Source organism: Rattus norvegicus, chromosome 3 (assembly GCF_036323735.1).
Source record: "Rattus norvegicus strain BN/NHsdMcwi chromosome 3, GRCr8, whole genome shotgun sequence".
Taxonomy (NCBI): domain Eukaryota; kingdom Metazoa; phylum Chordata; class Mammalia; order Rodentia; family Muridae; genus Rattus; species Rattus norvegicus.
In genome coordinates this window covers 165,182,415-165,197,769 of record NC_086021.1, presented here as the reverse complement: position 1 = coordinate 165,197,769, position 15,355 = coordinate 165,182,415, and the positions used below count along the sequence as shown (strand labels likewise).

Sequence of the window (15,355 nt, the reverse complement as noted above, 5' to 3'; positions counted from 1 at the left end):
GGGAGCTGAGTACTGACTCCTATTTTGCCCTCTGACCTCCCTGTACATATTCACACACACAAGATAAATAAAAATGCAGAAATTGGAATATAATAATAAAGAAAACTGCTGTGTAGTAGCATATGCCTTTCATCCCAGCCCTTCGGGGACAGAGACTGGGAGATCTGTGAGTTCCAAGACAGACAGAACAATAGTAAGATCTGATTTCAAAAAGAGCAAAAACAAACACAAACCTACCACCAGAAGCAGGAAAATCACAGCGAGCTGGAGGCTGGCTTGGACTAAAGTGCAAGACACCCTGTCTTAAAACAACAATAATTATGGTTGTATTTCCTTGATAAGTTAAAAATGGGACACTAGGAATGATCCTATCTAATCCATGGAACAATCAATTATATTTCATTCTGCCTATATGGAAACATGAGGCTAGGAAGGTAAAATAATTTAACCAAGGAAACTCAGCTAGTAAAAAGAGCATTTTAGACCTGAGTTCAGGGCATCTAGCTAAAAACTACATCCGTTTCTTACTGTAGCAGATAGGAGACTCAAACACTGTAGTAATGTTCACAGGCTGGCCTATTGACTTGCTATTTAAATTTGGAAGGGCAATCAAGACAGTAAACTAATCAGGGCATGATGCAGGGTTTTAAGTAGTTACCCACACCCAAGGGACCTAGCCAACCAACTGACACCAGGGACAGCATACTGTCCCTCCTGCCCCCACCCCGGACTCTGTTTGTGCCCAAATGTTCAATGAAGCTTTACTCTTGGCTGCCCACTGACCTTTCCTGAGACCCTATCATCTCTTGACACAGAACAGAACACAAGACTCCACTAAAAGACCACTCCAGCCACCAATGGCCCCTTTGTCTCCTGGACAAGACCCAAACCAAGCAGGAAAGCATTTTAGTCATTGCCTGATAAAAAGTTTGCTAAATTGAAAACAAATAAATGTGACTAGGGCTGAGCAGTGGTGATTCAAGCCTTTAATCCCAGCATTTGAAAAACAGACAGGCAGATCTCTGTGAGTTCAAGGCCAACCTAGTCTACAGATTGAGTTAAGACAACCAGGGATACAGAGAAACTGTCTCAAAAAAAAAAAAAAATGATGATGATATTAAAATGAATGAATGGGAAGGACTGGGAATTAGGTCACTTGGTAAAGTACTTGCCTAGTAGGCACAAAACTCTAGGTTAGACCCTCCATGTGGCATAAACCAGGCTTGACTGCATGCTTCTAATCCCAGCACTTAGATGGAAACATGAGAACCAGAGTTACACAGTGAGTCCTTATTGCCAAAATAGTAACAACAATAACAATAATAACAAAAAGGAAGCTAGTGGGCGACTCAGTGGGTAGAAGAGCCATTGCCATGCCTGATAACAGAGTGATCACTGGAACCCACACAGTAGAAGGAGAGCTCTACTTCTGAGAGCTGTCCTCTGACACACACACACACACACACAATCAATCAGTAATAAACAAAGAAACAAATACGTGTGATACTTTTTAAAGGCTGTGAAGATGCTAGGCACCTTAAGGAGCCTGCAGCTAGGTCTAATGGTCTGAGTTCAATTCAGAACCCACATAAAGATAAAAGGAGGGAACTGACTTCCCAAATTACCCTGATTTCTACACACCACCATGACACAAGTGTATACAATAAATAATAATAAATGTAAAATGTAATGAAGAAAAAAAAGAAAGAAGGAGAAAAAAGAAATTAAAAAGACACACACCTGTAATCACAGTACTCAGGAGTCTTGAGGCAAGAGGGAATAAGGTCCAGGGCACTGAGCGCTACACAGTTGGACTGTACCTCCAAGTCACCATCCTGGGCTGGAGAGATGTCTGTGTCTGTGGAGAAGAGCACTCCTTTCCCCTGAGGAAACCCAGGGTCCCTTCCCAGCACAACATCCAGCTCACAACTCTATGTTCCTTCATTTCAGGGACACAACCCCTCTTCTGTTTTATTGCTGTTGTTGCTGCTCCCTTTTTTTTTTTTTTTTTTTTTGAGACAGGGTCTCTCTGTATAGTCCTGCCTGTCCTAGAACTTGCTTTGTAGACCAGGCTAGTCTCAAACTCAAGAGATCCATCAGCCTCTGCCTCTGGAGTGCTGGGATTAAAGGCATGCAATGCCATTTGGCCTTAAAACAACTTTTGACTTCCACAGGTTCCTGCACACATGTATAGCACATATACACTCAGGCATACGCACAGACATACAAAAGTGAGAGTTGGCTTGGCTCTTGAGAGGTAACCCAGAGGTTAGAGCATTGGCTGTTCTGAAGGACCTGGGGACTCCCAGCCCACACAATGGCTCACAACTCTCTGTAACTCCAGTTCCAGGGAATCCCACTCCCTCTTCTGACCTATGTGGGCACCAGACATATGTGAGGTACACAGACATGTAGGCAAACTCTCATATGCATAATACTTTTACATTTTTAAAAATAAATAAGTGTATTTTTAAGTAATAAATCCCAGAATTCAGAAAGCTGAAGTAGGAGGATAAGACCTCTCTACTCTTTCTAAAGCAAATTTAACAAAAATGTATTTTCTGATTCTGATTAATAAATAACTTTTCACGGGTTGGGGATTTAGCTCAGTGGTAGAGCGCTTGCCTAGGAAGCGCAAGGCCCTGGGTTCAGTCCCCAGCTCCAAAAAAAAAAATAAATAAATAAATAAATAACTTTTCTATAGTTAGTTTTACCTGTAGCTTGATTTTTTTTTTCAAATATAAACAAAAATATAATTAAGCCAGGCGGTGGCAGCACAAACCTTTAATCCCAGCACTTGGGAGGCAGAGTCAGGTAGATCTTTGTGAATTTCAGACCAGTCTTGACTATATCGTCGGATCCTGCCCAAAAAAAGTTCCTCGATTCTCTAACAACATTTTTTTTTTTTTTTTGGTTCTTTTTTTCGGAGCTGGGGACCGAACCCAGGGCCTTGTGCTTCCTAGGTAAGCGCTCTACCACTGAGCTAAATCCCAAACCCCTCTAACAACATTTTTATTTGGGGTTGTTTATCAAGATAAGATAAAGGTAACTCAGGTTAGCTGTAAACTACTAATGGATCCTCCTGCCTTAGCCTAAGTGCTGGAAATACAGGTGTGCTCCATCACACTCAATAAATGCACAGCCTTAAAAACAAAGTCAAAACCAGGGCTGGAGAGATGGCTCAGCACTGGCTGTTGTTCTTCTAGAGGTCCTGAGTTCAACTTCAGCTCACAACTGTCTGAAACTCCAGTTCCAGGGTCTGACACCCTTGCACCGACAGTTTGGTGTAAGCAAAACACCAGTGTATTTTAAAAAAACAAAGTGGGTGGAGCATAGTTAGTACCTTTAATTCCAGCACTGGGGAGGGATAGGAAGGTGGGTCTCTGAGTTCCAGGCCTGCCTGGTCTATAGAACAGGAGAAATTCTGTCTCAAACAAGCAAGCAAACAAACAAAAATGCCCAAAAACCCACCAAAATCGGACAGAAAGATGGTATAGTGTATAAAAACCTGAGTGCTATCCTTGGATCCTACAGTAAAAGGAGAGAACCATAAATTGTCCTCTGACCACCACAAATGTACTGATGTGCATACACTAAAATTAGTTACATACACTCACACACGTGAGAATAATAAAAAATAAAATTTAAAATTGTACTGGGAGTTTTTGTCAACTTGGCACAGGCTGGGTCATTTGAAAAGAAGAACCTCGATTGAGAATATGTCTCCATCAGACTGACCTGTAAGTCTGTAAGAACATTTTCTTGATGAACAATTACAGTGGGAAGATCCAGCTCACTTTGGTCATGCCACCCTTGGGCAGCTGGTCCTAAGGAGCAAGCCAGTGAGCAGCACTCCTCCATGGTCCCCACTTCACTGAGTGCCCGATTCTAGTCCCTGCCTCGCTGGAGTTCCTGCCTTGGCTTCCCCTCAAGGATGAACTATGACCAGACTTAAAAGCCTTTCCTTCCTGAGTTGTTTTTGGTCATGGTGTTTATCACAGAATAGAAAGCAAACTCAAACAGAAACAGGCCAGGGATGTAGAAAGAACAATGGTCTAATATGCACAAAGCCTTGGGTTCAGTCCATTTCCCCTTGGCAGCCAGGAGGGGTACAGGGAGAACAACAGACTGACAAGGCTGGAAAAGGGCTTCCTACACAAACATGAGGACCTGCGTTTGAATCCCTGGCGTTCATGGAGAAGCTGGGCACAGTGCCCTTCGCCTGAGGAGGGGAAAGAGATAGGCAGGTCATGGCACCTCCCTGGCCAGCCAGTCAAGCCAAAGCAGCAAGTTCCAGGTTCAGTGAGTGACCGTCTTCAAAAATACAACACAGATGTCCATTTTATGCTGCCTTCCACATGCATACACAGGGAAATGACCACCATGCCTGCATACATAGGCAAATGCACTTGAAAACACATACACGCATGCATACACACAGAAATACACAGTTGAAACCAATATAAGAAATAATTATAGATAATGCAAATGACCTAAGAAACTGTCCACTCTCAGTAATTCTGTCCACAACCAGTACAAATGCAACCAAACTACATTTTCTTTACTTCTGAAGTGGTAGGAACTGATCGCAGGGCCTGACCCATTCCAAACAACATTCTACCACTAACTCCTTTCTGGTTCAGTGACTTTATTCCTAATAGCGTGGACAGTTTTCTGCCCAATAGCATTCATTCCCCAGACCTCTGCCTATACCCCAAAAACACAGTCAAACTATTCTGAGATAACTATCACAAGTGCTCTTCCTCAGAAAAACTCAAAAGGTTTTTGTCCTGAAACCTGTAACTGGTTTTGAGCACCAAGAAACCAATTGTACATGTCCACAACTGCAGCAGTCCTGGGAGCTGTTTTATTATTGTTGTTGTCGTCGTTTTACTATTGTTGTTGTCGTCCTCTTGGTCTTCTTCTTCATCGCCATCTTCTTCTTCTTTTTCTTTTCCTCTTCCTCTTCCTCCTTTTAGGCAAGGTCTCATGTAGACATAGCAGGCCTCATATTCACTGTGCAGCAGATAAGATAACCTCAAGCCTCTCTCTCTCCAAACCTAGGTTTATCCAACCTGGAATCCAACTCAGGGCTTTGTGCGTGCTAGATAAACACTCTACCAACTGAACCTGAACTCTGATGGCTAGCTTGTCTCTGGGGGTCAGGAACTCACTCAGCAGGTTATGCTGGTCTAGAACTCACTATGCCCAGGCTTTGCTCCAGTCCTCAGTAAACCCTACCTTAGCCTCCTGGCTGCTCAAAGTTCAGTGTGTGCCACCACTGTTTATGTTTATGAGTTTATGTTTATGTTTAGTTATGTTTAGTTTTTGAGGTTACTCTCCAAATATTCAATATATGACTCTCAGAATAACTCCCTGATGCCAACATTACCAGTGACTTTGACCACATTATAGGAATGTTCAAAGAATCTGACAGCCAGAGGACAAAAGGCAGTAACACAAGTCAACCACAGTGGCAGGGACATGTAGTCCCAGGACTTAAGAGGCTGGTCTACCAATTCATGGTCAGCCTCAGTTACTAGAAGCCTTGTCACACAAAACAGACAGCATTCAGCAATGCACAAGAGTCCTCAGCTTTTTATCTGATAACCCTGAAAAGCAACCCTGGGTAGGAAGGACCCTACACCTGGGTTAGCCACCCTACACCACACCCAGAGAGCAGGAGGGGCTGTGCCCATCCAGTTCCTCATCTCCATTCTGAGCAGGCAGCCCATCTCTTTCTGTCAGGCAAGAGTGAGGAAGCTTTCCTTTCCCATGGCAACGCCTGCTCTGCTTTCTCATAACTCCCTCATCAAACAGGAGAACCAGAACAAGTGTGACCCAGGGATCCTTGTACTACAGAGAAAGCTGGAAAATACCACAGAAGCACCCCACTTTATCAGTGCTAGTGAGATGCCCTCCCTAACATGCTTAAAATAGCAGAAAAAAAATATAAAAGTACCAGTTTTTTAAACGGTCCCGGGCTTCCAACTGGGCTCCCACTTCAAAGCTGATTCCTCGTCTGTTAGGTGGGTGCTTGGTCATTTTCAGTCATCAACGGGGCTGCTTTTATTCTCCTGAAAAAGCCAATTAAATATTCATGAAACCTGGGAAAGTCTGCCTCGGGTGTAGCATCACCACCAAACATTGAAAAACCAAGCAGGCATTATTCAAAACACCCAGCTCCATGACCCTGTCAGCGCCTTGTCTGGTGCCACCCCTCCTATCGGGTGTCCCCACTAACAGCACCCCTAACCTCTCCACAGCCTGTGTGATCTCTGAAAGTGTGGAGGACTCTCTCAGCAAGCTTCACCAAGGGCTCATCTATGAAGTACGTCCTTCAGAACTCCAATCCCAGCTGCTCTTGTGATTAAGTTCAACCACGTACCAACACATTCAACAAGTATCTGTCCAGAAACGATTCAGTCAAGACCCAAAGAGACACACAGTTCTTACCCTCAAGGAGCCTCCGATTATAAGGTAGCCAATGAACAGAAGTCAGCTAAAAATGCAATTGCTATAAAATTTAAGTGCTAGAAAGGAAACAAATAGAAGCTGAGAAAGTAGGCAAGAATGTAGAGCCAAGAGACAAGAGAAACCCCAGAGCCCAGGGGTTAGTGACAACTCTGAACAACAAAGCAAGAAAAGACAAAAAAAAAAAAAAAAAAAAAAAAAAAAAAAAAAAAAAAAAAAGGCACCTGATCCTACCTTTGAAAGAGTAGCCAAGGGTTGGGGATTTAGCTCAGCGGTAGAGCACTTGCCTAGCAAGCGCAAGGCCCTGGGTTCAGTCCCCAGCTCCAGAAAAAAAAAAAAAAAAAGAAAGAAAGAAAGAAAGAAAGAAAGAAAGAAAGAAAGAAAGAGTAGCCAAAAAAATTGTAGGGCTGAATGCAGCTTGACTTGGGAGTACAAGGCCCTGTGTTGATCCCCAGCACCAAATAAAGCCAAGCTTGGTGGCCATCCATCCCTATAGTCAAAGTAAGTAAGCAGATGCAGGGGACTTTCCGTACTTTCCTTTAATAGATCAGCACCCATATGGCAACTCAGCTTTCAGAGGATCTGACACTGTTCTGGCCTCTGCAGAAACCAAATGCACACAAGGTACGCAGACATACTCACCTAGGGAGTCTGAAACCAGCCTTACCTTAAAAGGAACAATGAAAAAGGAAGAGAAAGTTCTGGAGCAACATGCACAGCTCAGCAACACAGTAGTAGAGCACTTGCCTAGCAAATACAAAGCCCCAAATACCGTCCAGCACTAAAGGGACCAGGAGGGCACACACTTAATCCAACGCTCCAGAAGAGGAGGCAGACAGATCCCTGTGAGGTCCAGACCAGCCATTATTAACAGTGAGACCCAAATAAATGTAATGAAATAAAGCCATCTTAAAAAAAGAAAGAGACACAAACAAACAAACAAAGCTAAGTATGGTGGTATAAGCCTTTAATCCCAGAAAAGTCAGCCTGTCTACATGAGTTCTAGAAGAGCAAGGTATACATAGAGAACCCCATCTCAAAATGCCTAAATAAATAAATATTTTAGATATTTATATTTTATATAAACATATTTATGTGTAATATATTTATATATAAATATATGTATTATATATTTTATATCTTTAAATATAAATAAATCCATACATACAGACAAAAACACATAAATAAGGAAGGAAGCCTAATTAAGGCCACTCACAGCTCTTCCAGAAACCAGAGTTTAGGGCTGGAGATGGCTCAGTGGTTAAGAACACTGACTGCTCCTCCAAAGGTCCTGAGTTCAAATCCCAGCAACCACATGGTGGCTCATAACCACTTGTAATGAGATTTGATGCCCTCTTCTGGTGTGTCTGAAGACAGCTACAGTGTACTTATATATAATAAATAAATAAATCTTTAAAAAAAAAAAAGAAACCAGAATTAATTTTCTAACACCCACATCAGATAGATCACAATCACCTGGATCCCCCACTCTGGCCAATAAATAAATAAATAAATAAATAAATAAATAAATAAATAAATAAATAAAAGTAGGTAGGTAGGTAGGTAGGTAGGTAGGTAGGTGAGCCAGGCATTCTATCTAGAACACAGCTGCAAAATACCAGTTCTCAAAAGGCTGAGGCAGAAAAAGAACACAAAGAATATGGACTAGCCTGGCCTATATCGTAAGTCTACTTTAGTTGAACTTACTTTAATCTCAGTACTCCAGAGGCAGAGATAGAGGCACGGTGATATCTATATATTTCAAGCTAGCCAGAGCTATACAGAGACCAATTTATTCTGTCTCAAGGAGAATAGATATAAGATAGATACATAAGAATAGAGATATATAAGAGTTCAAGGCTATCCTCGGCGACAATTCAGCTCTCGGCCAGACATGGCTAAGTAACTCTACAATGCTGGGGACGTGGCTGGGTGAGGAAAAGCCTGCCCAGCATGAACAAGGTCATGTTCAATTCCCAGCACTGCAAAAGAAAGAGTAGGAAACCAAGCCCAGTGTGGTGACACATGCCTGCAATTGCAGACCATGGAAGGCAGAGGCAGGAGGACCGGATCACTCAAGTTCAGTGCCAACCAAGACTACATTGTGAGATCCTGTCTCAGGGAATGATAGCACAGGCCTGAAGGGGGGAAACTGATGAGTGAGGATCATCGCATTCTCTCTCTCAGGGGCTCCTGAAAACACCTTCCTTGGGTGAACTGCCAAGGGCCAGGCATTGTGCTAAACACCTGTAAACCAGCACTGCGGAGACAGCAAGGGATCACTGTGAGCGCCAGGCCCACACGGTCTACACATATCAAGTTCCAGAGCAGCCAGGGTTACTGAGCAAGGTCTATCTCAGAGAATATTAAATTAAACTGTAACCTTAAAACTCTCACATGAGAGGGTTGGATGGCTCAGACTAAAGGCAGTTACTGTCAAGCCTGAGAATGAGTTCCCACCCATGCGGTGAGAGGAGAGAGCACATTCCAAAAGTCGTCATCTGACAGTCACATTTGTGCTATGGCACATACCTACAGAAACACATAAAATACAAAAGTAAATAAATGTGTACCAGGTGGTGGTACCTGCCTTGGAGACCAGCGGCTGGGAGGCAGACACAGGTGGCCAGGCCAGCCTAGTCTACAGAACAAGTTTCTGGACAGCCAGGACTACACAGAGAAGCCCTGTCTTGAAAAGAGCAACAAAAATTTAACAAAAACTAAAAAACTTTAAATACTCGTACTTCCAACACTAATAACAATATTCACAATCAATTCATTATAGGACTTTTTTAAAGTACCGTAGCACATGCCCTAATTGCAACACTTGAGAGGCAGAAGACTTCTGTATGTGCAAGGCCAGCCTGGCCTACACAGAAAGTTCCAGGGAAGCCTGGACTACACAGTGAGACTCTGTAAAACATTATTTTGAGGGGGGAGCTGAGGACCAAACCCAGAGCCTCTCTACCACTGAGTTAAATCCCCAATCCCATAAACATTAGAGTATATATTTTTTACTTTTAATTTAGTTTTTAAATAAAAATAATTATGATTTATCTGTTTGGGGCCTGGTAATTTTCTTTCAAAAATCTTTAGTTTACAAAGATGAACAGAGTGCAGACAGGAGTCCAGCATAACTGTCCTATGAGAGGCTCCACCCAACAGCTGACTGAAACAGATGCAGAGACCCTAAGCCAAATGTTGAACAGAGGACAGGGACCCTTATGGAAGAGTTAGGGGAAGGATTGAAGGCCCTGAAGGGGATGGAAATCCCACAGGAAGACCAACAGAGCCAACTAACCTGAGCTATCAACCAAAGAGCATACACCGAATGGACTGAGACCCTCCCCACCACTCTGGCACATAAGTAGCAGACGTGCAGCTCAATCTCCAAGTGGGTCCCCAAACAACAGGAGCAAAGGCTCTCCCATATGGCATCCATTCCTCAACAGGGCTGCCTTGTCTGGCCTCAGGAGAGGATGTGCCCTGTGTAGACTTGATGTGCCAGGCAGGATAACCAGAGAGGCCTTACTCTCTCAAAGAGAAGAGAAAGGGGGGTGGAAATCTATGAGGGAAGACCAGGAAGGAGGCAGCATTTAGGAGATGTAAATAAAAAACAAAAAACAAAAAAACAAAAAAAAAAAAACCAAAAACAAAAAAACAAAAACCTACATACTTAAAAAATGCAAAAATGAAGATGTGGATGTTGTATATGGACAAAGGAAATTTCCCAAGAAAAAACTACCTGATGCAATCCGTAGGATCCTACCACCAAGACTTTGGAGAACTTCAAAATACTCCTTTATGGGGTTGGGGATTTAGCTCAGTGGTAGAGCGCTTGCCTAGGAAGCGCAAGGCCCTGGGTTCGATCCCCAGCTCCGAAAAAAAGAACCAAAAAAATAAATAAATAAATAAATAAATAAATAATACTCCTTTATATTCAGACTCTCTAAAGAACCCACTAGTCCTAGAGAGACAGGGAGCCTGATTTATTTACTTAGACCCAGTGCCTCAGTGCCCTAGCCAACAGCAAGGAGTTTAACACATACTGTGGCACATGAGCCAAAGGAGAAAGTAACTACGCCTATGCCCATAGCTTCCTTCATTAACAAAAAGACTGCCCTGCACATGAACAAGGATTAAAGTCAATAAGGCATGCCAAAGACGGACAAACCGCAAGCACTCGCAGATCGCAGAGAGTGGCAGGGGAGAAACAAAGGCAAAGGTCCAATTAAGTGTGTGATTCATGCCCACCCAAGTGCCCTGAGCTACATAAAAGAAATGCATATCAAAACAACAAACTTGGGCTGGAGAGATGGTTCAGTGGTTAGGAGCACCAACTGCTCTTCCAGAGTTCCTGAGTTCAATTCCCTTCTACAACACGGTGGCTCACAACCATCTGTAATGAGATCCGATGCCCTCTTCTGGTGTGTCTGAGGACAGCTACAGTGTACTCACATACAAAATAAATAAATAAATAAATAAATAAATAAATAAATAAAACTTATACTTTCAGGAATGAATGAATGAATGAATAAATAAATAAATAAATAAATACATACATACATACATACAACAAACTTATACTTTCAGGAACCCGGGCTCACTCTGTAGCCCAAACTGGTCTCACAGCAACCTGCTCAGTCTCTGAGTGCTGAGATTACAGGCAAAGACAAAACTATACACAGTTTATTTGGTTGGTTGGTTGGTTGGTTGGTTTTGTTTGTTCAAGAGTTTTTTCTGGGTAGCTTTGTCTTTCTCAACCTCAAGAATTTATTTGTGGAGGAAAGATAGCTGGGTAGTAAGCCTGCCGCCAGTAGGCCTGAAGACGAGTTCAGTCTCCAAAGCTCACACAGTAGAACACACTCCACGAGCTTTCCACTGACCTCCACAGAGACAGTAAGTTTTTAAAGAATGTCACACTTACACTATGCTACTGAACTTTCAAAACCAGGTACTTTAATTAAGACTAAGTTTTTTGTTCCCATGATACTGAAATGAGATATAATAGACAAAAAAGCTGAATCACTTATGAGCTAACAGCTTAGACAAGGTTATACACGGCAGAGCTGGAGAGGTGGCTCAGCAGCACTGCTCTTACAGAGGACCTGAGTTCAGTTCCCAGCACCTACACTGGGCAGTACAGAGCAGCCTGTAACTCTAGCTCCAGGCAATCTGATGCCTTCTTCTAGCCTCTGTGGGTATCCACACATATGGCACACATATATCCATAAATAAAAATCAACATGAATCTAAAAACAATTATCCAAGTACACGAAATCTGTATTATGAAAACTAACAGGATCACCTCAGAAGCAGACACACCTGTGGCTCACAGTCACACCTTCACACGGAGGCAACAGGCAAGTGAAGGCTGATGGAGCCCCTGGAGCCTTGCAAAGGCTGTGCCAGCATTTATATCACACCATTTACAACCTGGAGAAAGGACCAGAGCCAACGCAAGTCCTGCTGAGGAGAAAGTGGATCACAGCCCAGGCTCAGCTCAGGTTCTAGCCTGGCCATCTTCTAAACCTCAAGATGGACAGGAGGGAGGGGTGAGCTGTGAGGCTGCTTAGGAGCTTGGAACCTTGTCGTTTCTATCTGAAGACTACAGCTCATACTGCAAAGAAACCGTCTGTGACAAAAAACCTGGAGCCTTTACATTCGAGTCTAGAGAAACCTAGAAATAATGCTCACATTTAGGAACAGCAGAACATTTTTTTATTTAACAAGTTTTATTATATTTTTATTTATTTTGTATGTCCGTGTGTAGCCCGTGTACCATTGTATCCATGTGGAGTACAGAAGGCTAGTAGTGGGAGTTTTCTACATACAGGGAAGTTTCTTTTCAAAGATAAGGAACAAAGGATAATTAGGAGACATTCTGTGACACTCATCACAGATAGACAGGGTCTTACTATTCAGCCCTGGCTGGCCTGGCATTCACTTTGCAAACTGCTTACCTCTGCCTCCCAAATGCGAGGATTAAAGTTGGCACAATTCCTGTCCAAATCCCACATTTGTTTATGAGCTACCCCTTCAGTCTTTTCTTCCTGTTATCATAGGAATAATGTTCTCTATCTTGGGAGCTGTGAGGATCAGGCCAGGAAAGCCTAAAGTCCTATTAGAAAGAATATCTAGCCCAGGACTGGGGACATGGCTCAGACATGCATGCTTTAGCATGCAGGGGCCATGGATGCTATTCTCAGAACCTTAAAAAAAAATAACAAACACCAGTCTCCAGGAAGCAAGCCTGAGAGGCAGAGCGAGGTTTGAAACCATCCTCCGCTATGTAGCAGGTCTGTGCTGTTTGTAGATCCCATTTCAAGCAGGGCCCTTCTCCAGCTCACACTAAAAGTCCAATCAATCTATTAAAATTGACAGGATAGAGAACAGACAGCAGAAGAGACAAAGACAGGACAGAGGGAGATTGGTTTGGTTTTGTGGGGTTTTTATTGGGTGCTTTTTTTAGATTTGTTCTATTTGTATGGTGTTTTGCCTACATGTAAAGGTAAGTCAGCGAACGATGTGTATGCCTGGTTCCTACAGAAACCACGAGAGTACCTGCAGAAACCAGACGGCGTTGGGTCACCTGACCTGGAATTTCCGACAGTTGTGAGCTGCACTGAGAGGAACCTAGACCTCTCTGCAAGAGCAGCCAGTGCTCAACCACTCAGCCATCTCTCCAGCCCCAAGAGGATTATGGGGCTTTCACAGAAGTTTTTTTTTTTTTTTTTTTACATATGTGAGTATTTTGCTTGTATGTATGTGTGTACCATTTGTGTGCAGTGCCCACAGAGGCATCAGATACCCTGGATCTAGATTTAAAGAGGATTATGAGCTTCGGACATGGGTGCTGGAAACTGACCCCAAGCCGTCTGCAAGAGTGGTAAAGATTTAAAGAGGATTATGAGCTTCGGACATGGGTGCTGGAAACTGACCCCAAGCCGTCTGCAAGAGTGGTAAGTGCTCTTAACCTCTAGGCCATCTCCCCAGCCCTGAACAACAAAAATCCTTAAAATGCTTTCTAGGGTGCTTTCTACGGTGCTTTGGGATAGCTTTGTTAAGTGTAGGAGCTTGATGGCTATTGCAAGCCTGGTTCTATTCCTGGAATCTGTGTAAAGATGGGAGGAAAGAACTGGTGCTACGGAAGTTACCCTCTAATCTCCACTCTCTGCACAGCACAGACAGGCCACCCCCAACTCACCTCATGCATCCCAAGAACACAATAATAAGTGTATATCCTCACACACAGAGGGTCACCCCAAGATTGAGGAAACCTGAGCTACACAGTGAAACACTGCTTTTTTGGAGGGGTTGGAAAGGCTCTGTATCGCCCTGGCTCTCCTGGAACTCCCTTTATAGCAGTGTGCCTGGAACTCACAAAGATCCCCCTGCCTCTGCCTCCTGAATGCTGGGATTAAAGGCCTGAGTCACTATTTCTGACTGAAACACTGTTTACAAATTAGCAAAAAAAAAAAAAAAAATGCTTTCTTTGAGAACCCAAGTTTTTCCTCCCACGATTAAACGGATTGAGTTTCCTCATTCCATATTACTGAGGATGAGGTGGCTGAAACAGAGGGAGAGCCTGGTGCCCAGGTTTTCTCTGTGACCTCTGGCCTATTACTCAGCTTTCCTGAAGGGACAGCTTCCCCTCAGGCCGTCCACCCCTCCCCCATCACAGTGTAAGGCCACAGTCAAGCTGGGCCATGATCAACACCTTTCTTTCAGCTGTCTTTACTTTCTTGTGTTTTTCTTTCTTTTTGGGGGACAAGATCTTATTCTGTAGCCAAACCCCTGCCTCTGCCTTTCAAGCAGCCAAGAAAACACATCCACACCATTTCATTTCAGCTACCATTCTGCAGGCCCTACTTCAAGGTTTCTCAATGCCAAGGTGATCCAATTAAGGCTCTCAGGAGTTCTGGCTATTTTTTAAGTTTATTTTTCTCAAGAGTTTGTGTGTGTGTGCATGTGCATGTGTAGCCCTGGCTGTCCTAGAACTAGCTCTGTAGACCAGGATGGCCTCAAAGTCAAACTCACACTCACAGATGTCCCTATCTCTGCCTTCCGAGTGGCTATGCCACCACCACCCAAATAATTTTTTAAATTTTGAGATGGGATCTCACATAGCAGAGGATGACTTTGAACTGGACCTTCCTTCTGTCTCTACCTCCAGAAGGTGATTACACATATGTATCACCAACCACAAATTTAGAGAAGCCCTCTACCAACATCTTTCTCAACCATTAAACTGTCAAAGGAACCCTAATCCTCCAGACACACCCCCACCTGACCCAAATCAGTACTGGCTCAGTAGCCAACATCTCTAACATCTAAGGGCCTGTTTTTGTTTGGGTAAATAAATAAGACAAACAAACAAAAATAATAAAAAAATAAGGGGAAGAAAGAAAGGCAGCCAATGTAGGCAGGAACAGAATCTGGAGACTCCTCTGGGCTACATGACACTAGGACTACAGATTACAGAGTAGGTCGTCTGACTCCAGCTAACAACCACACGGCTGGCTGGGTAGTGTTGGCTCAGGCCTTTAATCCTAGCACTCAGGAGGAGGCAGAGAGGCAAACAGATCTCTGTGAGTTAGAGATCATCACTGTCTACAGAGTGAGTTCCAGGACAGCCAGGCCTATACAGAGTCCTATCTCAAAAAACAAAAACACTACACTGCCAAGCCAAACATTGATTCTAAAGATGGGAACTGGAAAGGAGAGAAGCAGGGAGGTCTATCTAAACAGTTATGAGCCAAGACTCTGGTAGGATTACCTAAATTAGGATCACATAACGTCTGACAAGTCATTTCCTCCCTGAGCCTCAGGCTCCTCCTCCCTTAAGTAACAGCATGAGGTGCACACCTTCACACAGGTG

The 15,355-nt window shown here is 43.4% G+C and overlaps 1 protein-coding gene across 6 annotated transcripts in view; it reads right to left on the bottom strand.

Moving 5' to 3' along the window:
- The window catches only part of Phf20 (PHD finger protein 20), a 108,940-nt gene that overhangs the window by 81,507 nt on the left and 12,078 nt on the right, over positions 1–15,355 (bottom strand). For 5 of the 6 annotated variants that reach the window (NM_001107795.1, XM_017591785.3, XM_006235404.5 and 2 more), the window contains one exon: positions 5,963–6,077. In NM_001107795.1, the coding sequence (NP_001101265.1) occupies positions 5,963–6,045 (83 nt within the window). In that variant the 5' untranslated portion in view covers positions 6,046–6,077. Of the gene's footprint in view, positions 1–5,962; positions 6,078–7,690; positions 7,881–15,355 lie in introns of those variants that run through there. The other variant, XM_039105081.2, reaches the window with a different exon arrangement.